Below are 26,609 nucleotides of genomic sequence, written 5' to 3'. Positions count from 1 at the left end.
TATGCATAAGCAAAAGACTAAACTAGACCCCTATGTATCACTATATACAAAAATAAAATCAAAGTGGATTAAAGACTTTAAGACTTCAAACTATGAAATTTCTACAAGCAAACATTGGAGAAAATCTCCAAGACATTGGTCTGGGCAAAGATTTCTTGAGCAATACCTACAAGCACAGGCAACCAAAGCAAAAACAGACAAACAGGATCACATTAACTTAAAAAGCATCTGCACAGTAAAGGGTACATTCAACAGAGTAAAGAGACAACCCAAAGAATGAGAGAAAATATTTGTAAACTGCCTATTTGAAAAGGAATCAATAACCAGAATATATAAAGAGCTCAAACAATTCTATAGGAAAATGTCTGATAAAAATTGGCAAAATATTTGAATAGAATTTCTCAAAAGAAGACATACAAATCACAAACAGGAATATAAAAAGATTCTCAACATCACCCATCATCAGAGAAATGCAATTCAAAACTACAATAAGGTGGCCGGGTGCGGTAGCTCAAGCCTGTAATCCCAGCACTTTGGGAGGCCGAGACGGGTGGATCACGAGGTCAGGAGATCGAGACCATCCTGGCTAACATGGTGAAACCCCATCTCTACTAAAAAAAAAAATACAAAAAACTAGCCAGGCGAGGTGGCCGGCGCCTGTAGTCCCAGCTACTCGAGAGGCTGAGGCAGGAGAATGGCATAAACCCGGGAGGCGGAGCTTGCAGTGAGCCGAGATCCGGCCACTGCACTCCAGCCTGGGGACAGAGCGAGACTCCGTCTCAAAAAAAAAAAAAAAAAAAAAAAAAAAAAAAAAAAAACTACAATAAGGTATCATCTCACACCTGTTAAAATGGCTTATATCCAAAAGACAAGCAATAACAAACGGTGATGAGGATGTGAAGAAATAGGAACCCTTGTACATGGCTAGTGGGAATGTAAATTAGTATAACCACTATGGAGAACAGTTTGGTGGTTCCTCAAAAAACTAAAAATAAAACCATATGGTCAGCTATCCCACTGCTGAGTATATACCCAAAAGAGAGGCCATTCATATATCAAATAGATTTCTGTACTCCTATGTTTGTTGCAGCACTGTTTACAATGGCTAAGATTTGGAAGCAACCTAAGTGTCCATCAACAGATGNAAAAAAAAAAAAAAAAAAAAAAAAAAAAAAAAAAAAAAACTACAATAAGGTATCATCTCACACCTGTTAAAATGGCTTATATCCAAAAGACAAGCAATAACAAACGGTGATGAGGATGTGAAGAAATAGGAACCCTTGTACATGGCTAGTGGGAATGTAAATTAGTATAACCACTATGGAGAACAGTTTGGTGGTTCCTCAAAAAACTAAAATAAAACCATATGGTCAGCTATCCCACTGCTGAGTATATACCCAAAAGAGAGGCCATTCATATATCAAATAGATTTCTGTACTCCTATGTTTGTTGCAGCACTGTTTACAATGGCTAAGATTTGGAAGCAACCTAAGTGTCCATCAACAGATGAATGAATAAAGAAAATGTGACAGCTATAAACAATAGAGTCCTATGCAGCCATGAAAAGGAATAAGATCCATTCATTTGCAACAACATGAATGGAACTGGAGATCATTATATTAAGTGAATCAAGCCATGCAGAGAAAGACATACATCTCATATTCTCACTTACTTGGGTAATCTAAAAATCAAAATGATTGAACTCATAGACATAGAGTGTATGAGATTGATTACCAGAGGCTGAGAATGGTAATGGGGGCTAACTGGGGTAGGGAGAGGGAGATGGGGACGGTTATTGGGTACAAAAAAATAGAAAGAATGAATAAGACCTATATTTGATAGCACAATAGGGTGACTATAGTCAATGGTGACTTAACTGTACATTTTAAAATAACTTCTAATAATAAGAATGTAATTGGATTGCTTGTAACTAAAAGGATAAATATTTGAGATGATGGAAAACCCATTCCCCATAATGTGCTTACTTCACATTTCATGCCTCTATCAAAACATCTCATGTGTTCCATAAATACATAGACCTACTATGTACCCATACACATTTAATTTTTTAAATAAATAAAATAAAAATTGAATGATTGAATGAGCATATGAACAAATGAAAAAAAATAAAGAAACATGTAAGTAAATAAAGTATCATGAGCAAAAGCATATGCTTTTTGTCAACTTGGGGGAAATTATTGATGAGGTACCCACTCCTGTGCAGAATCTTCCACCAGGACACTGAGGCAGCCCTTTTGCTGGCCTGTAGCCACATGGAAAACTTAATGGAAACCAAACCATGCTGTCCTCCCTGCAGAGTTGTAACTGACAGCATCAGGGATCTCCTCTTGTCAGCACAGAGAAACAGAGGTATGTGCCCATTCCTACTGCTGAGCAATATGCCTGCTGTAATGATGGGCAGCACTATCCTGGGGACCACTGGACTCCATAGATGGCAGCCATTCAGTGACCACTACCTGGGTCAGGTTGCAAAGAATTCCCAGCCACTGACACTCAATCTGCTTTACCCTGCCATTGCATTCCCTCATTCCCTTTTCATTTCTCTCTCTCTCTCTCTCTTTTTTTTTTTTTATCTCGGAGTCCCCCTCTAGCCCTGTGACATGTTTCCCCATCTGTTCATGCAGATGGTGCTACCCAAAGATGTCAAAAAGTCGAGTGTCCCCAAATCTCTCTTGATTCCGTTGCTTCCCTTTACCACAGAGCACTGGGAAAAATAAGAAAATGAAAGCCACATTTTGAAGCACAGAGATGTCATGGCTCATAGAAGGAATACATTCACGTTCAGTACCTGGTTTGAAGTAAATGCTATCTACAGAGGTAAGCTCTTACCCTGATGTTCTCCTGAACATAAAATTGTGTCTGCAAAAACTGGATGGCACCTAGAATACAGAATTACACCCTCCCCTCCCTGCTTCCTATTCTTCTCCCCCACCAAATCTTTGTTGTCAGCAACTACAATAATGATCTATTTTCAATTTAGTAATATGTATATTTTACGCTCTGTTCTATTCACGCCTACAGAAACTGAAAACTTGCAAAGATAAAATAGCTTTTTGTAATTAAGGAAAATTGTCACTGAACAGTAATAATTTCAATAACAATAACAATTTTTAGTAATTTTAAAATACGACAAATAACAAAGGTGAGCCAAGGATCCCATTTATGATAGAACAAACACAAGCCTGATCAGGATGCTAAAAAATCAAAACCACAAGAAAGGAAAGTGACCCAGGGATATAGCCTCTTCCTTGTCTAAGATGCCTGAGATTTTTCATGATAAAATAAATATTAGACCTAAAACCCATTTAGTGACACAAATTTAATTCAGCTCCATAAGTGAGTCCAGAGTTTGAGGTTCCCCAAATCAGAATGTCTGATAATCCATATTATTTGGAACTTGGTCTTTCAGGTTAAAACTTATTTTTCTCCTGCTTAGAATTTAGGCAAAGTTCATTTTCACACCTGTGTTGTTGTTCTCCTCTGTTTTTTCAATGCATAGCTCTGCCAAGCACCTGGCCACCCATGCAGTGGACACAGCATTTTTCTCCTCCTTGGTAACTTCATTTGCCATCAAATAAGGACCAGACATGTGGTTTGTCTCATCCCATCATCAGGGGAGATGACCAATGAGTAGAGCAGTAATTTAGGGAGGCTCCATAAATTAACCCTTAATCAATCATATTGGTGTTGCAGTAAGAAATATAATTTATTCACACACTAAATTAGCTAAGAAGAGCCAATTTGGGTGGGAAAAATGTTTCTCATTATCGTATCATAATCCTTGTTTACACTGGTATATGACTGATCCTCATGTTATGTCTAACTTCCCAAAGGGAAAATCAATCTATAGTTCCAGTCAAATGGGCTTACATACTTAATATTTGGGAAAAATACTGTTCTGAGCAAATGTGTTTTCTTTCTCCCCCACATAGTATTCTCCGTTCATTCCTTACACACAGGTACATGCACACTCACAGAAACACACATTCCCTCTGAAGGATAGGCAAGATACTCCAAATTACATAAAGACATACCCTATGTCAGTGAAACAATATGATACCACTGCTCTGCAATCAATAAAAAGTTATATGACATTTTAGTCATATAACATTTGATTATCATGAATAAAAGAGAACATCCCTTTGAACTTAGCTGTAATGAAGTTTCTGAGACATGTTTCTGAAAAGCCCTGGCTCTCACTAGAAAGTGTTTTCTCATTGACTTACTCTATGTTAGGAGGCTAATATGGGTCACCTAAATTCTACTACAGTACAATTCCCTCACTTTGACATTTCTGTATATCTTTGAGAATATCTCAGTGATTGCAAAGGATCACATAACATAAGAAAATGCCATGCCAATGGAAATTTTAACAGGGTCAACTCACATTTGCATTTAATTTATAATCTGGGAAACTGAATTCATGACAATTGCTGATCCTATCTTTAAAATGTCTTCTTATCAGTTGTGACATAACCTGAAGCACAGTCTCACTACTAATGAAGTTTCCTACCAATACAGTGAAATACCACACATTGTCTACTAGATAGGACAATCAGATTTTTTCACCTCATTTAAACATAATAGTCTTTGATAATTGGGTTTTAAATAATATCAGTTTGATTTAATGTTTCTCTTTTTACTCCTCTTAATTTACCTCAGTATGCAAATCCATTGTTTGACCCTATTTTGCATGAATTGCATTCACTGACAGATAGAGTAATAAATCAATTTGAGATTAAACCCTGCAGAAACCTCAGATCCCACAAACTGATTTAAACAGAGTCAGGAGTCAGACTGATAAACTAGAGAAGTGCTGTGGAGAAATGGCAATTACTCATTCATGCATACATATATCCATTCAATCAATTTTTTAAATTGTGTCTTTTAGGATGTGCACTCCTCAAGATGCTGGGGTACAAACAGCTGGGAAAAAAACAGAGGTTTCTACTGTCATAGAGCTTATATTCTAGTGGTGACAGGCCTTTAAGTAGTAAACAAATGCATAATGCATGTAGTTATAAAGAATAAAAAAGGCAGTGATATGAAAGAGAGGGAACATAAAGTTCTGGGTAAAGTAGTTGGTTTTCTCTTCTTGCAAGCACATGAGTCTGTTCTGCCCTTAGGACTACTGTACTTTCATTCTTTCTAATTGGAACACTCATTACTCAGATCTGTGCTTTCTGAATGTAAACTAAAAATAAAATTCTAACCCCCCCAACCCCCACCACCATCTGAATGGACCCCGCCTCTCAGCAAGGGCATTCCAAAGTTAATCTGAAAAATTAGTTCAGGCCATGATGGGAATGGGGAGTTGGCCATGTCTCATTACAGCCTCCTCCCTTTTGCAATTACAGATAGAACAGACTCTTTAAGTCTGATAAGAAACATTTACAATTTTCTCTCTGAAAGGTGCTATCTGGAGGCTTCATCTGCATGATAAAACCTTGGTCTTGAAAACACCTTATCACAACCCAGACATTCTTTCTATTGATAATAACTCTTTCAACCAATTGCCAATCAGAAAATATTTGAATCCATTACCAGAAAGCCTCCTGCTGCCCGACCTTTCTGGGTCAAACCAATGTCCATCTTACATGTTATTAATTGATTCCTTGTATTTCCCTAAAATGTATCAAACCAAGTAGTGGCTTGCCCACCTTGGGCACGTGTCCTCAAAATTTCCTAGGGGATGTGTCATAGGCCACTGATAACTCATATTTGGTGCAGAATAAATCTCTTCAAATATTCCACAGAGTTTGACAAAATCATCAATACCAAACTTTAGTGATAACATTTCAATTCAAATGTCACCTCCTAAAGCAGGATTCCACTTTCACCTCCAGTCACTCTTGATCATATTATTATGTTTAACTTCCACAATTAAATTCATCACAATTTGTAAACCTTATAGCTATCATTAAATATCTCTTTTGCTGGTAGTTTATATCTTTCCTTCTCCAAGTATAAGCTTGTAGAGTAAGGATTATGTGTAGCTTATTCACTTCTGTACCTTCTATCCTCCACCTAGAGTGACAAGAGGTGCTCACTCAGGACTTGATTGGATGGATTGATGGATAAATGAATTAAAGCTTCAATGATTCACTTACCTGGAGTGTGCCTGTTTTATTAAACATAAATTCGAGTTTATTATTATTTTTTCTGGCTTCTTTCTGGAACACTGTACAGACATTCCTAACATTTAGGTAATCACAGTGAGTAATTGCATTCAGCTAATCCTCTTAAGAGAATTCTGAGTATGTCCCTGTCTGCTCTGCCACTTCCAACTGCATGCATGGGGTCATTTCTTCACATTCAACCCATTAAATCATCATGAAAGGCACAGACGTTAGAGTCAAACAGACTTGGAACCTATCCCCATCTTTGACATGTATACTAGTACACCTTTGAACAAGTTACTGAATTTGTCTAAGCTTCAGTTCACTTTTCTTTAAAAATGCAATGATTTATTATTTACTTTTGACCAAATTCCTGTAAGTTAAATGATAATATTTTTTCGGATTGAGAGTTGTTAGTTGACTTACAAAAGACACGTGGCCAGTAAAACAACCCGTGTGTCTTTGACTCCAGATTTTGTCTCTTACTTAGCCTATCCTACCTCTCATCATCTGTTACATATTTTCTTCTCCCACCAGTCTCCAAGTTTTTGAGTCACAGAGACTGGATGTGTCATTTATCTTCCTGTATCTCCAAAGCCTAGCACAGTATTGATACATAATAAGAATTTACCACCACCATTTTCTCTTGCAAAAAAAAAAAAAAAGTCATCTCCCACTCATCATGATGAAAAATACAGAAAAGGTCAAGGCTGGTACCAGCAGTGATGCTAGTAATAGCCACTAATCTTTACAAACAACGTATGTGCCAGGCACTTTAGTAAATTCTTTATAAGCATTTTTGTAGCTTAATCCCCTCAGTAATCCCACAGGACATGAACAATTAAGCCCTATTTTACTGATGAGGAAACTGAAGCTTAGAAAGATAGAGCACAGCTAAAGGTATTGAAACAAGGCAGTCAGGTCCCCAACCCACTCTTAACACATTGCAATACTGCTGTTCTAAGTTTTGTGTTGTTTGGTCTCATTATGCAATGATGTAAAATGCACAGATGCCTCCTGGTATTTCTATGCCAGAAGATTTAGTCTTTATCCTGGTCTTTTCAATAGTTTCTCTTAGTTGTCAGCCTGTTACAGCTGCTAAAATATAAAGTCCTAATTATTTTCTCCATTATGGCTAGTGGGAACAATTCAACATGGAATTAGCATCTTTCTCTAGGGATTTATGGCCGTTTAGCATTGTGTTGCCTTTTATTCTGTCCATAAGAGTGCAGATAATGAGCTACTTCTGAGAAGTAAAATAGCTTGAGCATTTCGTAATGTGGTGAATGTGATTTGAGTCATTAACCTATTACACTGGTTTGGTTTTTCAAGGAAAAGCTTGCTTTATATGTGACCTCCAAAATAAAGAGATAGGAATGAGGTAGAAATCTTCCCTTAACATCCATTAGCAAAGCACGTGATTAAAACGTTTACCAAAAGTCTTTTAACAAACATTTTTAGTAGTAACTTCCATAGGTTGTGCAATTTTTTAATCTTCTACCTACTTTTTTCTCCCCATGGGAAATAAGTCTGAAACTCCTGTTACTTACTCTAGAAAATAAGTATAGATTTTCTTCATGTACTTCGGGATCTTTCCCAATATTCTGGTAGCCAGAAGTACTTTTCTAGTTACTTGACAGTTAGAGAATAGCTACTGGTTCAGTACTCCCTGATTTCCCCTTCAGAATGATTATTGATGCTCAAGATAGAATCAAGAAACTCAAAGGGATAATGATGTTTGTGCAGCCTTGAAATTAAAGTGTAGAGGTTATGTGGGTAATTTCTTCTTGAGTTACAAAGTAAGAATTAAATTTCTTGGACAGAGGAACAGTCGCTCATGCCTGTAATCCCAGCACTTTGGGAGGCTGAGACAGGAAGATTGCTTGCAAACAGGAGTTCAAGACCAGCCTGGGAACATAGTGAGACTCTGTCTATATTAAAAGTTTAAAAATTAGCCAGATGTAGTGGTGTGCACCTGTAGTCCCAGCTACTTGGAAGGCTGAGGAGGGAAGTTTGCTAGAGCCCAGGAGTTCGAAGCTGCCCTGAACTATGAGAACACCAGCCCAGAGTGAGACCCTGTATCTAAAAAAGTTGAGTTTCTTCAATCCAGCAGAAAACCTGTGGGCAGGATAATTCTCTAGTAGTCTTCAGAGTCTCTGGGAGCCTTAAAAGTCATGCAGAGATATTTCCCTGCAGACCACTTTGAGTGGCCTCCTAACTTCCAATAAAGTTTTGTGTCTTTGGCGAATTAAACTGAGGCATAATCTAATCTTTCAATAGTCAGTTTTCCCTAATCTGGAGTTTTTTTTTGAAACTTAACAAATAGCTGTATAACTGTGAAATAGAACAGATTTTCAAAACCTCTATACCTCAAATTACAAACTATATTGCATGTAGCTTTTACTTGGACTTGGTCGTTCAGAAAAGTGTAACAAAATGACCTTCCATGTGTAAGTAGTTGCATTAGAGAAACCCTTTTAAGAATAATAGATAAAAGGAATGATCATATTAAGTTACACCTGAGGAACACACTTTATGTGCTGTATTTATAAGAAAAACAATGGGCCAGCCAGAAACAGTGCAATGGTCCACATTGTGGAGTGTTGTTTAAAACTAATTGAGTCATATTCATCCATTAATGAATGATGACTAAGACATCTCTCTAGAGGGGAGATGAATGACTACTCACTCTTTTTAAGGGACTTTGGAAATCTAGACTCTTGAGTCTTCTCTATCCACCAACACTTTCAGCACCTCCTTTCTCAAGAGTCTTGCGTTCACTTACTTGGACGAAGATTGCATTCTTTCAGACTTTGAGGAAGTGACTGAGATTATGGGCTTTGAGTTCAATCTGAGCCCTGAAACTCATTAGCAAGTTACTTATTCCCCCAAAGTCTCAGTTTCCTCAACTATAAAATGGACATAACAGTCGCTTGCTTCACAAACTTCTTTGATTTAAAAGATAATTCAAGGCTTGACATATAAAAGTACCCAGTAAAGGTTACTACTACTACAATGACTGACTCAAGTATTCATTTGCATTTGCTTTGAATGTCTTTATCTAATTAAAACTCTGCTTTAAGTGAACTCATTATACTAGTCTAATTCTGTATTTTTCCCATTTGCCAAGTAAGGTGCCAGCAAAAGCTGCCAACAAAATTTACTGATTTCATGAAATCAAAGTGATGCAAAAGTTACTCCAAATGTAATCAGAGAAAACTTAATCATTAAACCAATGCTGAGAACAATCTGCATTACTTCAAGAATTGAAACAATGGAAGTATCTTCTGTTGTTTTTCAGTCTAAATGTAAGACAAATGATAAAACCGTGCCCTTACGGGTGTGTGTACTACAAATACACATATACACACACATACATACAAACATATCTACAGACATATAGATATATATACACCTATACCTACAAATGAAGATACACACACACACACACACACACACACACTAGCAACAATTTTAAACATCTACTGGGAAATACTTTGCTCAAAAAAAAAAAAAAAAAAGGAAAAAATGAAGACCTGGCTTCTTTCCATGTTCACAGTATTCTGGTGACTCAGAGGGTTCACTCCTAATGAAATCAGGAATATGCAAGTACTACGTTTGAATGTACTATGTATAACAATGCTATATATAGATATTTTCAAAAGCCCATTAATAAAATGTCCTCAACGGATTTCAACAATTCTCCTCTTTGCAGACAAGGTCTACTTCAATAACACTACTGTACATTCTTCAGGCCTGCAATATAAAATCCCTACCTTTCTTGGAAGCGCAGCTGACTTCTTCCCTACTTCAAAACCTCTGGAGTCTCCAACCATTGCTCTTTCCTGCAGCAATCCCCTCCACAACTTTGGTTTCAGTGCTGCCATAGCCGAGTTTCATTCCACTGAAATCGACGGAGGTGAGAACAACTAGGGACCCATGTAGCCAACAGTCAAGGAGATCCACTGGCTACCAGAACATGATGGGTCAGGAATATTTTAGAAAGAAAAGAAAAGAGACAAACTTGCTTTTTCTCTTTAAGTGTTTTTTATTTAAAAATCTAGTAAAAGGTTGCAACAAAATGAGCCCTGGATTATGTCCTAGAGTTGCTGAATACAAGTCTCTTCATTTCTAAGGCTGAAGAATGATGCATTTCTGGTCCTGCTATTGTTGACTTGGATTTAAATGATTATCTAACATCACTCAGGCAAGGATGATTCCAAGTAACTAAATAACTCCATCAGTAGCAGTAGCAACAATAATAACAAGCCCTGGGCTAAGAGTTAGGAGTTTGGGATTCTGCTCTGTGGTTTGCCTTTGTCTCTAGGATGTTAGGCACAGTTACTTCCCACTCTGAACCTCTCTTTTCCTTGCTATAAAAAAAAAGGAGGTGAACTTGAATATATCAGAAATTAATTCTAAATATATTTATTTTTAATCTGATAGGACAATTATGGAGAAGATCTATTTTAAAAAAGTAATTGCAACTCGTTAAAGAGGTTGCATTCTGTAACAGTTCATCATATGCATTTTTTTCACATACGGGTAGAGACAGGTGCTTTGAAGACTGGGAAAATTTAGACAATAGGTTCTCACATTCTGGCCAGAAGGACTTATATTCTTAATGAAATCTCTTTTGTTCTGCTTGACAATATATATTCACTCAATGTCTCTATGAAAATGAATTAGGAAATCCAAGTTAAAAATTGATATATTAAAGTTTGATAAAATATATTTCAGTGTGAGATGACTACTCAGTCATCCTGTGGTAAAACTTTCAGAGTAGAGGAAGACGATAAAATTAATAAAATCCTGCCTGTCTAAATTCATTACAGACTAACATTATCCTTTGCCATTTCCCAATGACAGAACATACAAAGCAGGAGGAGGTTGAATTACCTTCTGCTTCCTGCTGAATCTTTCTTTAAGAATGTGAACATTTAATCAGAAGTGACAAGTTTCTGATCTAATGTTACATATGGGAGGTGTGTACTCATGTGAAGTTAAGGCCTTCTCCGTTATGCAAAAAGACAAACAATTATTTTTAGATGGGTCAGCTACAACTGAGAACATAAGAAAGGCATTCCTTCCATAAGAGTTGTCCTAACAAAATTAGTAGGAGTATATACCCTGAGCCACTTCATCAACTAATGAGACTACAAATTACAACAGCACAACTATAAGATTATAAATGTGTCACAAATAATTTTGCCTATTTCTCATTAAAATACGAAGGAAATTTTAAATGATAGTCCTGCATTTGGTAGCCACAACCAAATATTTCAGCTTATATCAAAACCATAAGCCATATCCTATATTGGATCAAGAAATATATTTTAAATGTTCTATCATGGTTGAAGAATGATGGTGAGGAGGGTTTTATTGACATGACAGACATGCTTATTACACATTCATTGTTAATTTAAAAAGATACAGAATTGTATATATAAGATGAATGTTTTCATAATAAACTATATATACTTTTTTAAAAGAAAAATACTTGAAAGGCATATACAGCAAGACCAAGGTAGTGGTTATCTCTGTGTGGTAGGATTGGGGTAATTTTATTTTCATAAGAACTACAGTTTCTAAATAGTCAATAAGAAACATGTATTATTTCGTGATTCAACAAGTATTTTACTGTGTTTGTTGAAGAGTTTTCAATGTGATAAAGTATGATGTAATACTAATGACTTGGCATAAATAAATACAGCCAATTTAGATTTAGATTCTAAATTTAAATGAAAATGTGCACTGTTATGCTCACAAAAAGATGACATAAATTGATAATTCAAGTTGACTGCTCTTTTGTGTACCTAAATGCTATGATGTTTTCGATTGCTTAATAAATCAGGGTTTTCTTCAAGGAGATAAATAGTTTCTTGAGCAATTGAAATATTTTAAATACTGTTTTATGCATAATGAGATGGAAGTGCTAAAAGGATATATGTCATCCATTAGCAAAGTCACAGAATTAATGGGCTTTGGGGAGCTAGAATAAACATTTAGCAATCATTTAAATGAGTGATCAGAAGAATCATTAATTTTGGACAAGAATGCAGGTCTTCTGATTTCTTGTCCATTGTAATTATTCATTAGTTTTTGAAACCCAATAAATATCCTATTTTAAGTGAAAAATAGTCTGAACTATATCTATGTGACCTTCTTTACAATGAGCATGTCAACACCAGATTAAATCTGATTTTTACCTGCTTGCACTTCGGCTGAGTTTATTGATAGAACTCTGCTTCCTATTTAATATTTGAGGGATGGGCTCAACAGAAGCCCAAATCCCAGCATTATGCAAAATACCTCAAGTTTACAAACCTGCACTTGTACCTTCTGAACGTAAAATAATTATTTAAAAAAAATTCCAGGCCAAGCACAGAGGCTCAGACCTGCAATCCTAGCACTTTGGGAGGCCGAGGCAGGTGGATGGCTTGAGCCCAGGAGTTCAAGAACAGCCTGAGCAACAAGGTGAAACCCCACCTCTACAAAAATGATACAAGAAATACCCAGGTGTGATGGCACATGCCTGTAAGTCCAGCTGCTCAGGAGGCTGAGGTGGGAGAATTACTTTGACCCAGGAAGCGGAAGTTGCTGCAAGTCGAGATTGCATTACTGCGCTTTAGCCTGCGTGACAGTGAGACACTGTCTCACACTCACACAAAAATACTATATTTTTATATCATTTTCTTTAAACTATTCTGAAAATGATCTAATTGGGCCAATGTTATTTTGGAATAGACTATATTTCAGTCTGTTTTAAATATCTGCTTTTTAAATTGATAGGATTTTTTTCTGCCTAGTCAACCGGAACGGTTTTTGTTATCACGTCTACAGCTAACCTACTCCCAAGAAAACATTCTTCTCCACATCTAGCCATATCTCTTGATGGAAATCTCTAAATAGTTTGGTGAATTACAGAAAGTATTTAACTTTATAATCAGATTGTCCTGAGTTATCAACAGTGACTAAGAGTGAAAGTGAGTGGTATCTTGTGAATGTCTGTGTCCCACAAATTCGTGAGTTGAACCTAATTTCCAATGTAATGGTAGTGGGAGGTACAGTCTTTGGGGAAATGATTAGGTCCTGAGGGCAGGCTCTAACAGGATTAGTGTCCGTAGTTTGTTCTGCCGCTTTCACCTGGTGAGGACACAGTGAGAAGGTATCATCTATGAATAAGGAAACAGGCCCTCATCAGACACCAAATCTGCTGGTGACTTCATTTTGGACTTCCCAGGCTGCAGAACTGTGAGAAATAAATTTCTGCTGTTTACAAAGCCTCCCAGTTCATGGTATTTTATTATAGCAGCCCAAATCAACTAAGACAGTGAGAATTTTGTATTCAAGGCTTTCAATATTCCTTGGTCACAAACTGCCATTTTAAGTCTTTTTTTAGAAAGAAGCACTTGGCCGAGCATAGTGGCTTATGCCTGTAATCCTAGCACATTGGGAGGTCGAGGTGGGCAGATCATTTGATGTCAGGAGTTGAAGACCTGCCTAGGCAACATGTTGAAACCCCGTCTCTACTAAAAATACAAATAATTAGTCAGGTGTGGTAGCGAGCACCTGTAATACTAGTTACTCAGAAGGCTGGGGCAGGAGAATGGCTTGAACATGGGAGGCAGAGGTTGCACTGAGCCAAGATTGCACCACTGCTCTCCAGCCTTGGAGACAGAGTGAGATTCACAAAAAAATAAATAAATAAATAAAATAAAAATAAAAAAATAAGCACTAGTTATAACTTAATTATTCCTGAAGCTCTTCAAATACAGTTGAGAAAATGGAAGAGTGATAAGACATGATGAGAAGAAAAGGAGAGGCTTGGTTTAGGGAGAACCATACAACACATTATTAAATGAAAATTATTGAAGGCATGCTACAACTGAGGCAACTGGCTTGGGGATTGGGGTCTTATTTAAGAGTTGTCATGATCACCTGGGTCCCATGCCGGGCATCTAATTTCCTTACTCGTGATCTCAAGCTATCAAATGCAATGGCTGGAGATACCTGGCTCCACTATAAGTTTGTGTCCTCAACACTGTTTGACAGTCCTTTGAATTTTCTTTAGCAGTTTTCTTTTGCACTCTAGGCATGCCTGGCCTAGGCCTTTCCCATTCCTTTCAATGTGCTTGCTGAGTCCCACTCTTTTTGCTCTACACAAAGAAACTAGTGTCTTACTTCACAGAACAATGAAAAGATAACTAGGGTAAAATTCTATAATTTCCCATCCATGCTTCCATTTATTTATTAGATATTAAGAGGCACTGAGCACTTACTATCCACCAGTTACTGTGCTACACCAACTATATGATTTCATTTTTTATTCTCATAGATTATACATTAATTTGCATTGATTAATCATTGACTCAAAGAATGACTAGGTAGTGAAAATATTGATAGCATCTAATTCACCCATTTTCCTATTAATGACGACAATAAAACCTGGAAATATGCTTAAGGTTCAATGAGAAGCCACTGACAAAAGTCCAAATTAAAACCCAACTTCCATTATTATTATTCTTTCTTAAGGAAATTGGTTGGATTGCCCATTTGAGTCCATTTATCTATCTGCATAGCATTAGAAATCCGTTCTCAGAGCCCCTGGAATGATTTTCATACTGAAAAGCAGTGGAATAACTAAGGGTATGCTGCAATCTTGTGCTTTTAGAGATGGGAAAACAGAGATCCAATCAGGATGAAAATGGTTAGAACTTAGTCCATAAAAAAAAGGGTCCATATTTCTAAATCATGTCATCTCCTGAAATCCCCAAGACCACTGTACCTTAATGCAAGTTTGTTGAGCAGCTGGTGTGCATGCTTAAATTTCTTGCTAACCAAGCACAAAATATGAGCATGAGCAGACTTAGAGTTCATGTTGTGCGCCATCAGAAGCAGTGGGCATGCTTTTGCAGAAAGAAAATTTGACAAGAGTGGTAGCAAGGTTCTGCTTGAAGAGCTTTGAGCACCGCTCTCTGGATAATGGCTTAGCCTGGCTATCCATGATCACGGATCTCACCCACTGAGCCACACATCCTCTGAGATGAGACGACCCCCTCTTCTGACACAGGTACTAAAAGGATGTGTTCATAGAAGATTCCCTACACAGGAGAGATGGGAACTATCATCCCATGGCTGCAGACCTTTTAAATGTTGAGTGGTATTTCCCAAATAATAGAACCAAAGGTCCGTAGGCCTCTGAAACATGAAATTTTGTTCTCCATTTTTTGTTTGTTTGTTTGTTTTGAGACAGGGTATGGCTCTGTCATCCAGGCTGGAGTGCAATGGCATAAATATGCTCATTGCAACATCTGCCTCTTGGGCTCAAGCCATTCTCCTACCTCAGCTTCCTCCAGAGAGGCGGGCACTACAGGCACATGCCACCATGACCAGCTAATTTTTATATGTTTTGTAGAGACAGAGTTTTGCTATTTGACCAGGTTGGTCCTGAACTCCTGAGGTCAAGCAATCTGCTCACCTCAGCCTCCCAAAGTGCTGAGATTGCAGGCATGGGTCACCATGCCCAGCCCAAAATTTTATTATGAAAACATTCAAACAGACAAGTTGAAAGAACAACACAATGAACACTTACATACCTACCATTAAATTCAGTAAGCATTGATATTTTGCAATACTGCTTTCTCTATCTTTATTATGTTTTAATACCTGAAGATTTCACCGAAGAAAATCCTATGAAAGAAGCTTACTCAGATGCTGTAAATGACTGTCCTTCCTTTAACCGTCCTCACCAATCTTCATTTGTCTTAATGGGAAAGAAGTTTAAGCCCCTAAATTTTGCCTTAAACTCACAAGACATTTAGCTTACAGGCTTAGTTCTACCCAATTTCTTGGTCACTGCCTTGATATTTAAAGTTTTTCCTGTGCCAGCTTCCCATATCCAGGTCTTCATGGTTGCCCTTCAATACGTCTTACCCAGACTAGTAAACTTTACCAGTGCCAAATTCTTTACAAAGATCTTGCCTGTGCCTCAGAAATCCAAACAGCAAAATTCCCTACTAAACTGGAACCGGTGTGAACCACAGGACTGAATAATGCACCTTTCACAGAAGACTCAGGCAGGTTGTTCACTAGGGCCTTGTTTTTATCAATCCAGAATAAAGCCTGTACTTATGGATTAATAAAAGTTATTTCCATCTAAACACTTTTTTATCTTTTTTGTTCCCTGCATGCTCTCAGGTGATTCCTAATATTCTTTATTTCCATCTTGCCAGTACATAAGAAGCAGGACAGAAGAGTGAAGATCAACATCTTTGCCTTCAGATAACGAAGCTCTTCTGCATAGCAGCTGTGTAACTTTGTCAGCAAGTTCCTTCATTTCTTCATGCAAGACGGAGAAAATGATGGTACCCATTTTGCAGGGCTAAAGTTAATATTAATAAGATAATATATGCAAAATTCTGGCACAGTGACAAGTACATGCTAAGTCTCTGAATGAGTACTAGCTACCGATATTAATATTATTACAATTTTAAGTGTCATTTCAATGCAGCCCTATGGAATACAGACACAAAATAAACTTCTTACTACATTGTCAGCAATAGAAAATTACTGGCTGGGGGTGGGTAAGTAGCAGGAGGGGCTAAGTATTGTAGAATCAACTGTAACAATAGAATAATACATTTTAGCATTATATAAAATAGAGCTAGAAATTAAATAGAAAAATAGCTAACTTTAACTGAATTCCTTTTATTTATCTATTGCAAATGAACCTCCTTGAGTTGAGAAAGATCTGATATGCATTAAATTTCTCTCTAAGGAACAAATTGTTCTACTATTTGCCCGTTAAAACTGGAATTGGACATCTATATATTTCTGATGAATGTCCTTATTAATCTCCCCTTCACAATTAACAATACAGCTGAGAGAACAATCACCATTCATGAGTCCTCTCCGTGGGGAAGTGTTAATTCAATGCATGTTAGATGTGTTCAGGAGCCTGCATATTTTGTTATAGCCCTTGATAGAAGTGGGAATGGGAGAATGATGATTTCCCAATGTCATGAGTTAAAGGTACAGCAATAGTGTCCAGGTGATCTTAATGATAAGAATAACTTGTCATCAGTTTTGTTTGATTAATGACTTAATGATATAAAGAAGCCAATTCATCATCTATAATATTGATTAACCCTTTTTCCCTTTCAATTCTTTTTTTTTTTTTTTTTGAGATGGGATCTCACTGTCGCCCAGACTAGAGTGCAGTGGCGCGATCTCGGCTCACTGCAAGCTCCTCCTCCCAGGTTCATGCCAGTCTCCTGCTTCAGCCTCTCGAATATCTGGGACTACAGACCCCTGCCACCACACCTGGCTAATTTTTTTGTATTTTTAGTAGAGACGGGGTTTCACCGTGTTAGTCAGGATGGTCTCAATCTCCTGACCTTGTGATCCGCCCGCTTTGGCCTCCCAAAGTTTTGGGAAATACAGGCCTGAGCCACCGCGCCCGGCCCCCTTTTCCTCTCGATCCTAAAGGCATTCTGATTGTTGATTTTCCTGTCCACTCAACTTCGCCTGCATGCATTTATGAATTCATCCTCAACCTTTACTGCATCGCTATTTACAGTGTAGGTGCTTAGTGCTTAGTCAGTATTGGGTATACAAAGGAGAATATGACACGTCCTGTGCTCTAAAAATAGGTATTCTGGAGAAACAGGAAGAGCCCAGGGTGATTTCTGCATTATTCTTGTGAAGATGAAGTGATATGATGGACAAACTGCATCCAGCACTGGGTCTGCTCTGGGTAACTTATCATTTCTAAGTCTCCTGCCTTCTTCTAGATTCTTACCTCCCTCCATGCTTAACTTTTTAAAAATGTTAAACTACAACCTTTTTTCATTCCCAGTTCTACACTGCACACATGGTCACCCTCTCATCAAGGCCTCTCTGATACCGTATGTTTTGTAGTTGATTCCAAGTAATAATTTTAGTATCATGTATCTGCTGAACACAATTCTTTCCATTAGTACTTTCAAAGTCCACCACTTCAGTAGAATCTTTTCAAACTTTACCAGTCAACTTACATTCTCTCTCTTCTATTTCCTTCTTTTCTGAGGCATGTATGTGAGCAGTGCCTGTATCTAACTCATTTCTCTACCACCAGTGCTTGCCACGGAGTACAAATGTGCTCTCGTTCTGCCTTTCTTATCCCTCCCTCCCTTGAAGGCCAAATGCCTTTTTCTCTACAAATGTCATAAACAAAAGAGCTGAATCTAAGGATCTGAGATGATGTATCAGTCAGGAGTACTGAATACAGCAGAAATTAAAAGTGAGATAGAATAGACAAGAAATATGTGGGATTGGAGGCATCCCGTTGAGGGCTCTGGCTCTGAACTTGGAACAGGGTTCATGTACCATCTCCAGAGATTACTTTCTTTGCAATCTTTGGCAAATTGCATCAGCCTCTGTTTCTTCATTTGAAAATAGAGACAATAGCAGTTCCTAATGTATGAGGTTGTTGTAAGGGTTTACTATAATAACACATGAAAGCACTTAACTCAATGTCTGACCCATAGCAAGGGTTCAATAAATGAATATTAATGTTATTATTATCACCATTATGAGACGGTAACCACATATTCATGTAACACAGAATAAATTACGCAACTGAAAATCTGAGTTTAGAATTTCTTCCACTCTAATGAAGAGAAATTCTTTATATTATAGTGTTTTCAGAAAAGGATCTATTTTTTCTTTTTTTTCTAGAAAATCATCTTTTAATATGAAAACATGCTTTCAGTACAGAATAAACTTTAAAAGAAAAACGGTCTTATTCTACAAATTATCCTTACGCAAATATCAGAGTATCACAAGTATTTCCTGACATAGAGGAATATTTGAGTATAAATTTCCTATTAATAAACATGAGATGACTACTTTATTTATTTGCAAGTCTGATTGCTCCTTGGAAGGTAAGAGGTCACAATAAGGTTTCTCATCATCAGAGGGCAATGATCCCGTTCAGGCAGCTCAGAAGCAATTTCTAAAACACAGCATCTCCCACATTCAAACAATTATTTGGCATTCACAATGTTTTCTGCATTTTAAAGAAGCCCTGTGTCTCAGCTATTTTGATATTGTTTATCCCTACTCCTTAAAGAAAGCAGCTTTAGGATCAGCAGCTGATACTGGAAGATAATTCAGAAAAGCGCAGCCTTAGTTGGAGTTAAGTCCCTTTGTAAGCATGCTACCTTAAGCTCTTGAATGTCTAGTGGATAGGAGGCTTAGCTGTTTCTTAGTAGAACTGAAGAAAGAGTAAGGAAAATAGCACAATACTTCCATCCAATGAAAAGTAACAGCTATTTTGTTCAGGAAAAGTTAATTTTGAATTGGGGACAACAGACCTGAGTCCATAAAGGACGGTGCCATCAGGATGCAGGCGGATCATGCGGTTCTTAACAGTCACTCCGTGCACAAATGACTTCTTATCGTTCAGGAAATAGGTATCAGGCACCCAGAGCTGGTCTGCCACTCTGTTGTCCAGAGTCAAGTTTAAAGGTATTACATTATAGGACAGCCTCTTATCTCTCCAGGCTTGTTGAAAGTACATTGTCAAGGTATAATCCTGTAAATGTGAGAAAAAAACATGGTTAGTTTACACCCAAACAGATCTGGGGATAAGCAAACATCTCCGTATTAATAAGAAAATAAATTTATTTTTTATTTTGTTTTATTTTTTTGATACAGGGTCTCCCTCTATCACCCAGGCTGGAGTGCACTGGCACGATCTTGGCTTAATGCAGCCTCCCTCTCCTGGGTTCAAGCAATTCTCCTGTCTCAGCCTCCCAAGTAGCTGAGATTACAGGTGTGTGCCACCACGCTCAGCTATTTTTTTGTATTTTTAGTAGAGACAGGGTTTCACCATGTTGGACAGGCTGGTCTCGAACTCTTGACCTCAGGTGATCTGGCCACCCCAGCCTCCCAAAGTGCTGGGATTACAGGCATAAGCCACCACATCCGGCCAAGAAAACAAATTTGTGTGTGTGTGTGTGTGTGTGTGTGTGTGTGTGTGTGTGTATGGCCACACAGTACAAACATATACTATTCACATATACAGGCAAATACTAATTTATTAAACCCATTTTTACCTGGTACCTGGCATGGGCCAGGCACAGTGGTGGGCACTATGAATACAGAAGTAAAGAGAATATATTCACATGAAATTTATGATATATTTCCAAGGAAGAAGATATTAAGGAATAATCACCTAATGATTAATTTGTGCTTCCCAAAGTGGAGTATGCAGGACTCTTTTAGGTGAGATATAAACACAATTTTAAAAATAGTTATGTATTTGTTTCTATGTGTACTAACAAAATCAACTAGCACATCCAAACCTAAGAATTCATCAATTCATTCTTCCATTCATTCATTCATTAAATGTATAATTTGCGTCTCGTATTTGACAGGAACCATTGAGGTGCTGAGATGAAAGTGGTAAACAAGACAGATTAAATGCCTGCTCTCAGGGAATTTAAAAACAAAGCATAGACAGATCAACAGAATCATGTCAAATAATGCTACATTTTATGAAGCACATAAATCAAGGTGCGAAATATCTAACTGGAATGGTGACAAAAAGCTTTTCTTGGGAGTTGGTATTGTGCAGAGAGCAGAGAAGGAGCCCAAACCACTGGCTCTTAGGAAAAGAACATGCCAAGCAGAGGGGAATCTGTAGAGGTCCTATGATAAACAGACAGGCCTGGCATGTTTGAAGAATCAGTAAGACCTGCTCATTTGAGCCACTGATACATAGGGAGAGTAGAAACACAGCAGTCAAGACAATTAGTCCCATGAAATTTTAGAAGGGTATGCTTATTTAAAATAGATTGTTACAAAGTGGGTAACTTATTATGGTAGTAATTGCAAGAGTTTGTAAATGAGAATCCTAATCAGTCTAGTCTAATCAAGGTGGGCTTTCCAGTAAAGGTGACATGCACACTGAGGCTAATGTAAGCTTCTCAGCTATCTAAACAAAATTAATTCAGTCAGTTTATCACGAGAATTTTAAGCCCAGCATTAGGGACAAATAGGCTGGGCTGCAACTTTCAGACACAGTGGGCTGGCTGCTGTAATGGGACCAGTGCTCTTGGAGTTCTGGTTCTACCATTTCTCAGTTCTGTTTCTAGGAGGTAAATATACGTAACTTCTTTTAGTTTCAGTTCCATTAAATATAAATGGGGCTTTTAACACATGCCTGATCTAATCAGAAGGTTATTATGAAAATTAAATGTACAACTCAAATGCAATTTGTAAACTACGAAAAGCTATATTCTATGAATGAAGCATTTGTAAGTGACATATTTTATCCATTAGAAGCCTATGGGTACAACGTAATTGCTCTCTCACCCTCATTTGAATGACTAAGTGAAGGTCCAAGTATTCATTTGAAAAGCATAATTACAATTCTATTTTAAAATCAGTTCACAACATCCTACTTGAGGGTTTTTAAAAAACTAGAATCATGTATTAATTATCTCTGCAACCTGAGAGGCTAGAGCAGTGCCAAGGGCTCAAATAACGAATGAATGAAAGAATAAATGTCCAGTAAGCTATGCCTAGTGGATTTCTGTCCAAATCTGCATAACTTTGTGTATAAGACACATACTTAAAATTCAGTAAAATCTTGCATTTTTCTAACGTTTGTTGAGATTTATACATCTTAATTTGGTTATATCATTTTGAAATATGACTCATATTATCTGCTCTAACACCAAACAGTTTTCATAGGAACAGCATAACTCATTGTAAAAAAATATTTAAATATTTTCTGTGGCTTAGAAAACATACACATTTTGACCTTACTCAGAAATCAGGGTAGGACCTTCCAATTTTACAAACAAACTTCTATCCTAACAAAAGACATATTAATATCCTAAATGTGTATCAAATAGTTGTTGGTGAAATTTGCTTCAGTGGATTACTTTAGTTAGCATTCTGGACTGTTCTGCAGCACCGTGCTTTAGTGAAGAATTAGTCTGAGGATCTCTAGAGGAGCATGTTAATTTATAATAAAAGCAAGATGAAGATTCATGAATTATATAACTAGAAAACAGAAAAGGATCAGATACATATTTTGTGTGTTCCTATGTTACAAATAACCTAAAAATAGGACATAAAAAATAAACCATGCAATTAAGACTGTGCTGGAAATAATGCATTTACTGATTTCCAATTCTTGAAATGGAAAAATTGACCATTATCACTACAAGAAGAGAAAGTTACTTACACTTCTTTCATAAGCCCTCTTGCAAGTTAGGAGAAATCATACTGTTTGGAAGGTGCTGAAGTTTAGCAATCAGCTGAGATGTGTTTGGACACAGGAAATTATCTTATCTTTTGAACTAAATAAATGGTAAGATTGTGAGACTCTGCATTACATGCTCACTTCTGTTATTTGTCAGCAAGGCAGTGCCTGCTAAAAAATGCTCCCAGGCAGGCCCTGGTGATTCTGCAAACTGTCACATCAATTTTGATTTCATTTATTTTCAAATACACATCATGACACTGTCAAGAAAGGAAGAAGCTCCTGATTCTGACTCAGTGTTAGTGCACATAAAAAGAAGCGTGGTCCTGTCTTCTACCCTTTCCCCTAGGCTCCTAGCCACCCGAGATAAATCCTGTGTACTTTAATATTGCAAGGCTATCCTTCACATTTGACAGCTCCACCTTTGGGAACTTGTCTCACAGTTGGTTTATTCACACCGAAAACCCCCAAATAAACCACTTCAGGGTGCTCCTTGATCCATGTCATCACTACCCGAGAAGGACTGATATAATTAAAACTAAAGCCAATTGATTTTCAATACCAAACAAGATAAAGTAAACCCATTGCAGGTTATTTCTCAGACGAATTGCAACTAAAAATTCTGAAAGAAATAAAATTGCAACTACCTGACGATTATGCAAAGTAGAAAGAGTGAGGAAATAATCAAAATGTGAGAAATACTACTATAAAAGTGAGTTTCTTTATTATTTTTCTTCTTCCTTTTGTACTCCTTAAAGTAGCATACATGTACACACACACACACACACACACACACACACACACACACCCCTACAGCTAAAAGTATAAAGACCTCAATAAACAGAGAGAGATGTTTCTGGACTCACAGATTGAATATTGTTAAGATGTCAATACTCCCTAAATTGGCCTACAGATAAAATGCTATTTCGTTTCATCTTAAATGCTATTCATTTCATTTCAAATCCTATCAGGATTTTTTTGTAGATGTTGGCAAGGTGATTCCAAAATTTACACATATATATTTTTTATATAAGAAATACATATATATTTATANACCTCAATAAACAGAGAGAGATGTTTCTGGACTCACAGATTGAATATTGTTAAGATGTCAATACTCCCTAAATTGGCCTACAGATAAAATGCTATTTCGTTTCATCTTAAATGCTATTCATTTCATTTCAAATCCTATCAGGATTTTTTTGTAGATGTTGGCAAGGTGATTCCAAAAATTTACACATATATATTTTTTATATAAGAAATACATATATATTTATATATATATGAAAGAGAATAGCCAAAACAATTTTGAAAGGGAAAAACAATGCTGGAAGACTCACGCAATCTGATATCAGGACTTACTATACTGATTTAAATACTTACTAATACTACAACAGTGTGGTAGCATTGATAGAAACAAAGGGTCTAAAACAGAAGAGTCTAAAAATAAACCCATGCACCAAAATGTTCAATTGATTTCTGACAAAGGTTCAAAGACAATAGACTGGAGAAAGCATAATCTTATTATATAACAAATGGTTTGGATCAAATGGAACATCCATATACAGGTAGATAAATGGGTATGTGGATTAAAAATTTTGGCTCATACTTCACATCGTATATAAAATTTAATTCCAGATGTGTCATCGATTTAAGTGTAAAGTGTAATACTATAAAACCTTAAGAGAAAAATGGAAGAAATTTTCTGACTTTCAGCAAAGACTTCTTATATACAAACCTAAAAGCATAAGCAATAAAACAAAAAATGAAAAATTGGACCTCAACAGAATTTAAACTTTTTTTTTTAGGAATGACACTATTAAGGGACTGAAAATGTAAACTACAGATTGGAAGAACATATTTGCAAATCACATATCTGACAAAAAACTTATATCCATAAATATAAGCATATAATAATTCTCAAAATTCAAACAATCCAACAAAGATAAGCAAAAGATGTGAACAGACACTTAACCAAAGATACAAATATAGTAAATAAGCATATAAAATGATTCTTATCATCACTAGTTATTATAGAAACAAATTAAAAAACACAATGAGATCCTACCACACACTCATAAAAGAAGTGCAAATAAAAACATCAAAAAACAACTGACAATTCCGAGTGCTGGTGAGAAGGTACACCCAAAGTCTCATACATTGCAAGCAGAAATACAAAACTATCAGCCACATGGGAAGCAGTTTGACAATTTATTATAATGTTAACATACATTTGACATAAAACATAGCAATCCCACTCCGTGTGCAGTTGTTTACAGCAGATTCATTTTAATTGCCAGAATTGGAAGCCATCTGAAAGCCCTTCAGCAGATAGAGGGACAGACAAATTGCAATGCATCCCTGAAACAGAATACTACTCAGCGAAAAAAAGGAGCCAACTTATTGATATAAGCAATGTCATTAATGGTTTTCGAATACAGAAAGCTCAGTGAAAGAAGCCAGATTCAAAGGGATACATATTGTATCATTCCATTTGTATGACATGAAAAAGGTGAAACTATAGGGATGAAGAACAGATGAACTGTCCCCTGAGATTCAAGATGGGGGAGCAGTAGACCTCAAAGGGCAAGCATGAGAGAATAATTTTGGGTAACAGAACTGTTCTGCTTCTTAAGAGCAGTGGTGGTATTAGGACTTTAGGCATTTGTCAAAACTCAGAACTGTATACCAAAGTGAGTGCATTTTTCCGTATGTAAATAAAAAATAAATGTTTAAACTGCTTTCAAAAAAGCATAGTCTCTGGGGTCAGACACACCTACGTCCATATCCCAGTATGTTTATGTTCCTCTGATGTGACCTTGAAGGAAGCCTTTCAAATCTCTGAGCCTATTTCCAAGCCAAAAGAACAACTATAGCTAATTAACACAGGAACTGGGGGAAACAAAAGCTGTCTGATATCTGGAGGGAATAAAAAAGGAAGAGTTATGCTATAAGTTAAGTCTCCTTCATGAGTACACAGGGACACAGGGCTCCACCAGGACAGGCTGGCAGGGCCACCCAAAATGATTATAGGCTCTCAATTCCCAAATTGTACAACAATGTACTTAGAGTAGGGTGTTTCCAAGGCCATTTCTATGGATGAAATAATTCCATTCTAGAAAATCCTCTGCTGACCTTATATTTAAACTCATGTTGTCATTTAAAAATCTTCTATATGTCTAAACACTTTTTGTTTTTGCTTTTATTGTCTTTATAATTTGTTTTCTATTGCCAAGATTTAAACCTTTCCTGTCTCTCTGGCTCAGTGTCTAAAAAATACAGACTGTAAAAAAACGTGTCTGTATTTCTTATCTTTTTTAAGTTTATTGTTTTGTAAAGTGCCTATTCATCCTCATTGAACATTTTTTTATTTGGACATTTACTTCTTGTTATAGGATATTTGAATATGCACACACATACATATATATCATATGTTACTGCCTTTTAAATTTCTTTTAACTTTATAGTTTGAAACAAAAATGATATATAGAGTTTCTGCATAGTTTTTATGTAGCTTTCTCTAAAACTAACATTTTGCAAAGCCATAAAGTAATATAAAACCAGGAAATTGACCTATATAATAATATTAACTACAGACCTTATTAGACTATCTCTCATATCAGTAATGCTCTTTTTCTGTTCAAAGATCCAACCCAAGAATCACCTTACACTTAATACTTACGGTTCTTAACCTTCAACCTGTGACAGTTCCTCAATGTTTCCATGTCTCTGATGAGGTTAACGCTTTTGAAGAGTAGCGGTGAGGTTTTTTTTTTGTTGTTGTTGAATGTCTTTCAGTTGGATTTGTTTGATGTGTGCTTATGATTAGATTGAGATTTTACCATTTGGGTCAGTGTATCACCTAAGCAATGTTGTATCCATCATATAAAGTGTACGCATAAAGTGTACACAATGTCAAAATGACATTCCAGAAAATTCCTGGTCATCTTAATCTTGAATAATTGGGCTTCATCTGCTGGGCTTCTGCATTGTGAGGCACTATTATCCTTTTTAATAAACAAATATCTTGGGTAGATATTTTAGGATTATGGAAAGTAATAACATATTTATGCTGATATCTATAATCACTGCAGTTTTGGGTGGTATTTTTGGAAGCTTTCTAAATTTCTCTTCATTAATCTAAACCTGAATCAACATATTCATTCAATGACAATTTTAGGTACTAATAAGACAAACCAAAAAAAAGG

At 36.6% G+C, this 26,609-nt stretch overlaps 1 protein-coding gene across 3 annotated transcripts in view; it reads right to left on the bottom strand.

Annotated features, from left to right (window-relative positions):
- Positions 1-26,609, bottom strand: part of GABRB2 (gamma-aminobutyric acid type A receptor subunit beta2) — a 270,353-nt gene that overhangs the window by 154,103 nt on the left and 89,641 nt on the right. For all 3 annotated transcript variants that reach the window (XM_017889046.1, XM_017889044.1, XM_017889045.1), the window contains exon 5: positions 19,499-19,719. In XM_017889046.1, coding sequence (XP_017744535.1) covers positions 19,499-19,719 — 221 coding nt within the window. The remainder of the gene's footprint in view (positions 1-19,498; positions 19,720-26,609) is intronic.

Source organism: Rhinopithecus bieti, unplaced genomic scaffold (assembly GCF_001698545.2).
Source record: "Rhinopithecus bieti isolate Rb0 unplaced genomic scaffold, ASM169854v2 scaffold_15850, whole genome shotgun sequence".
NCBI classification, from domain to species: domain Eukaryota; kingdom Metazoa; phylum Chordata; class Mammalia; order Primates; family Cercopithecidae; genus Rhinopithecus; species Rhinopithecus bieti.
The sequence above is the reverse complement of the archived record's forward strand: the minus strand, read 5'-3'. Positions and strand labels throughout refer to the sequence as shown.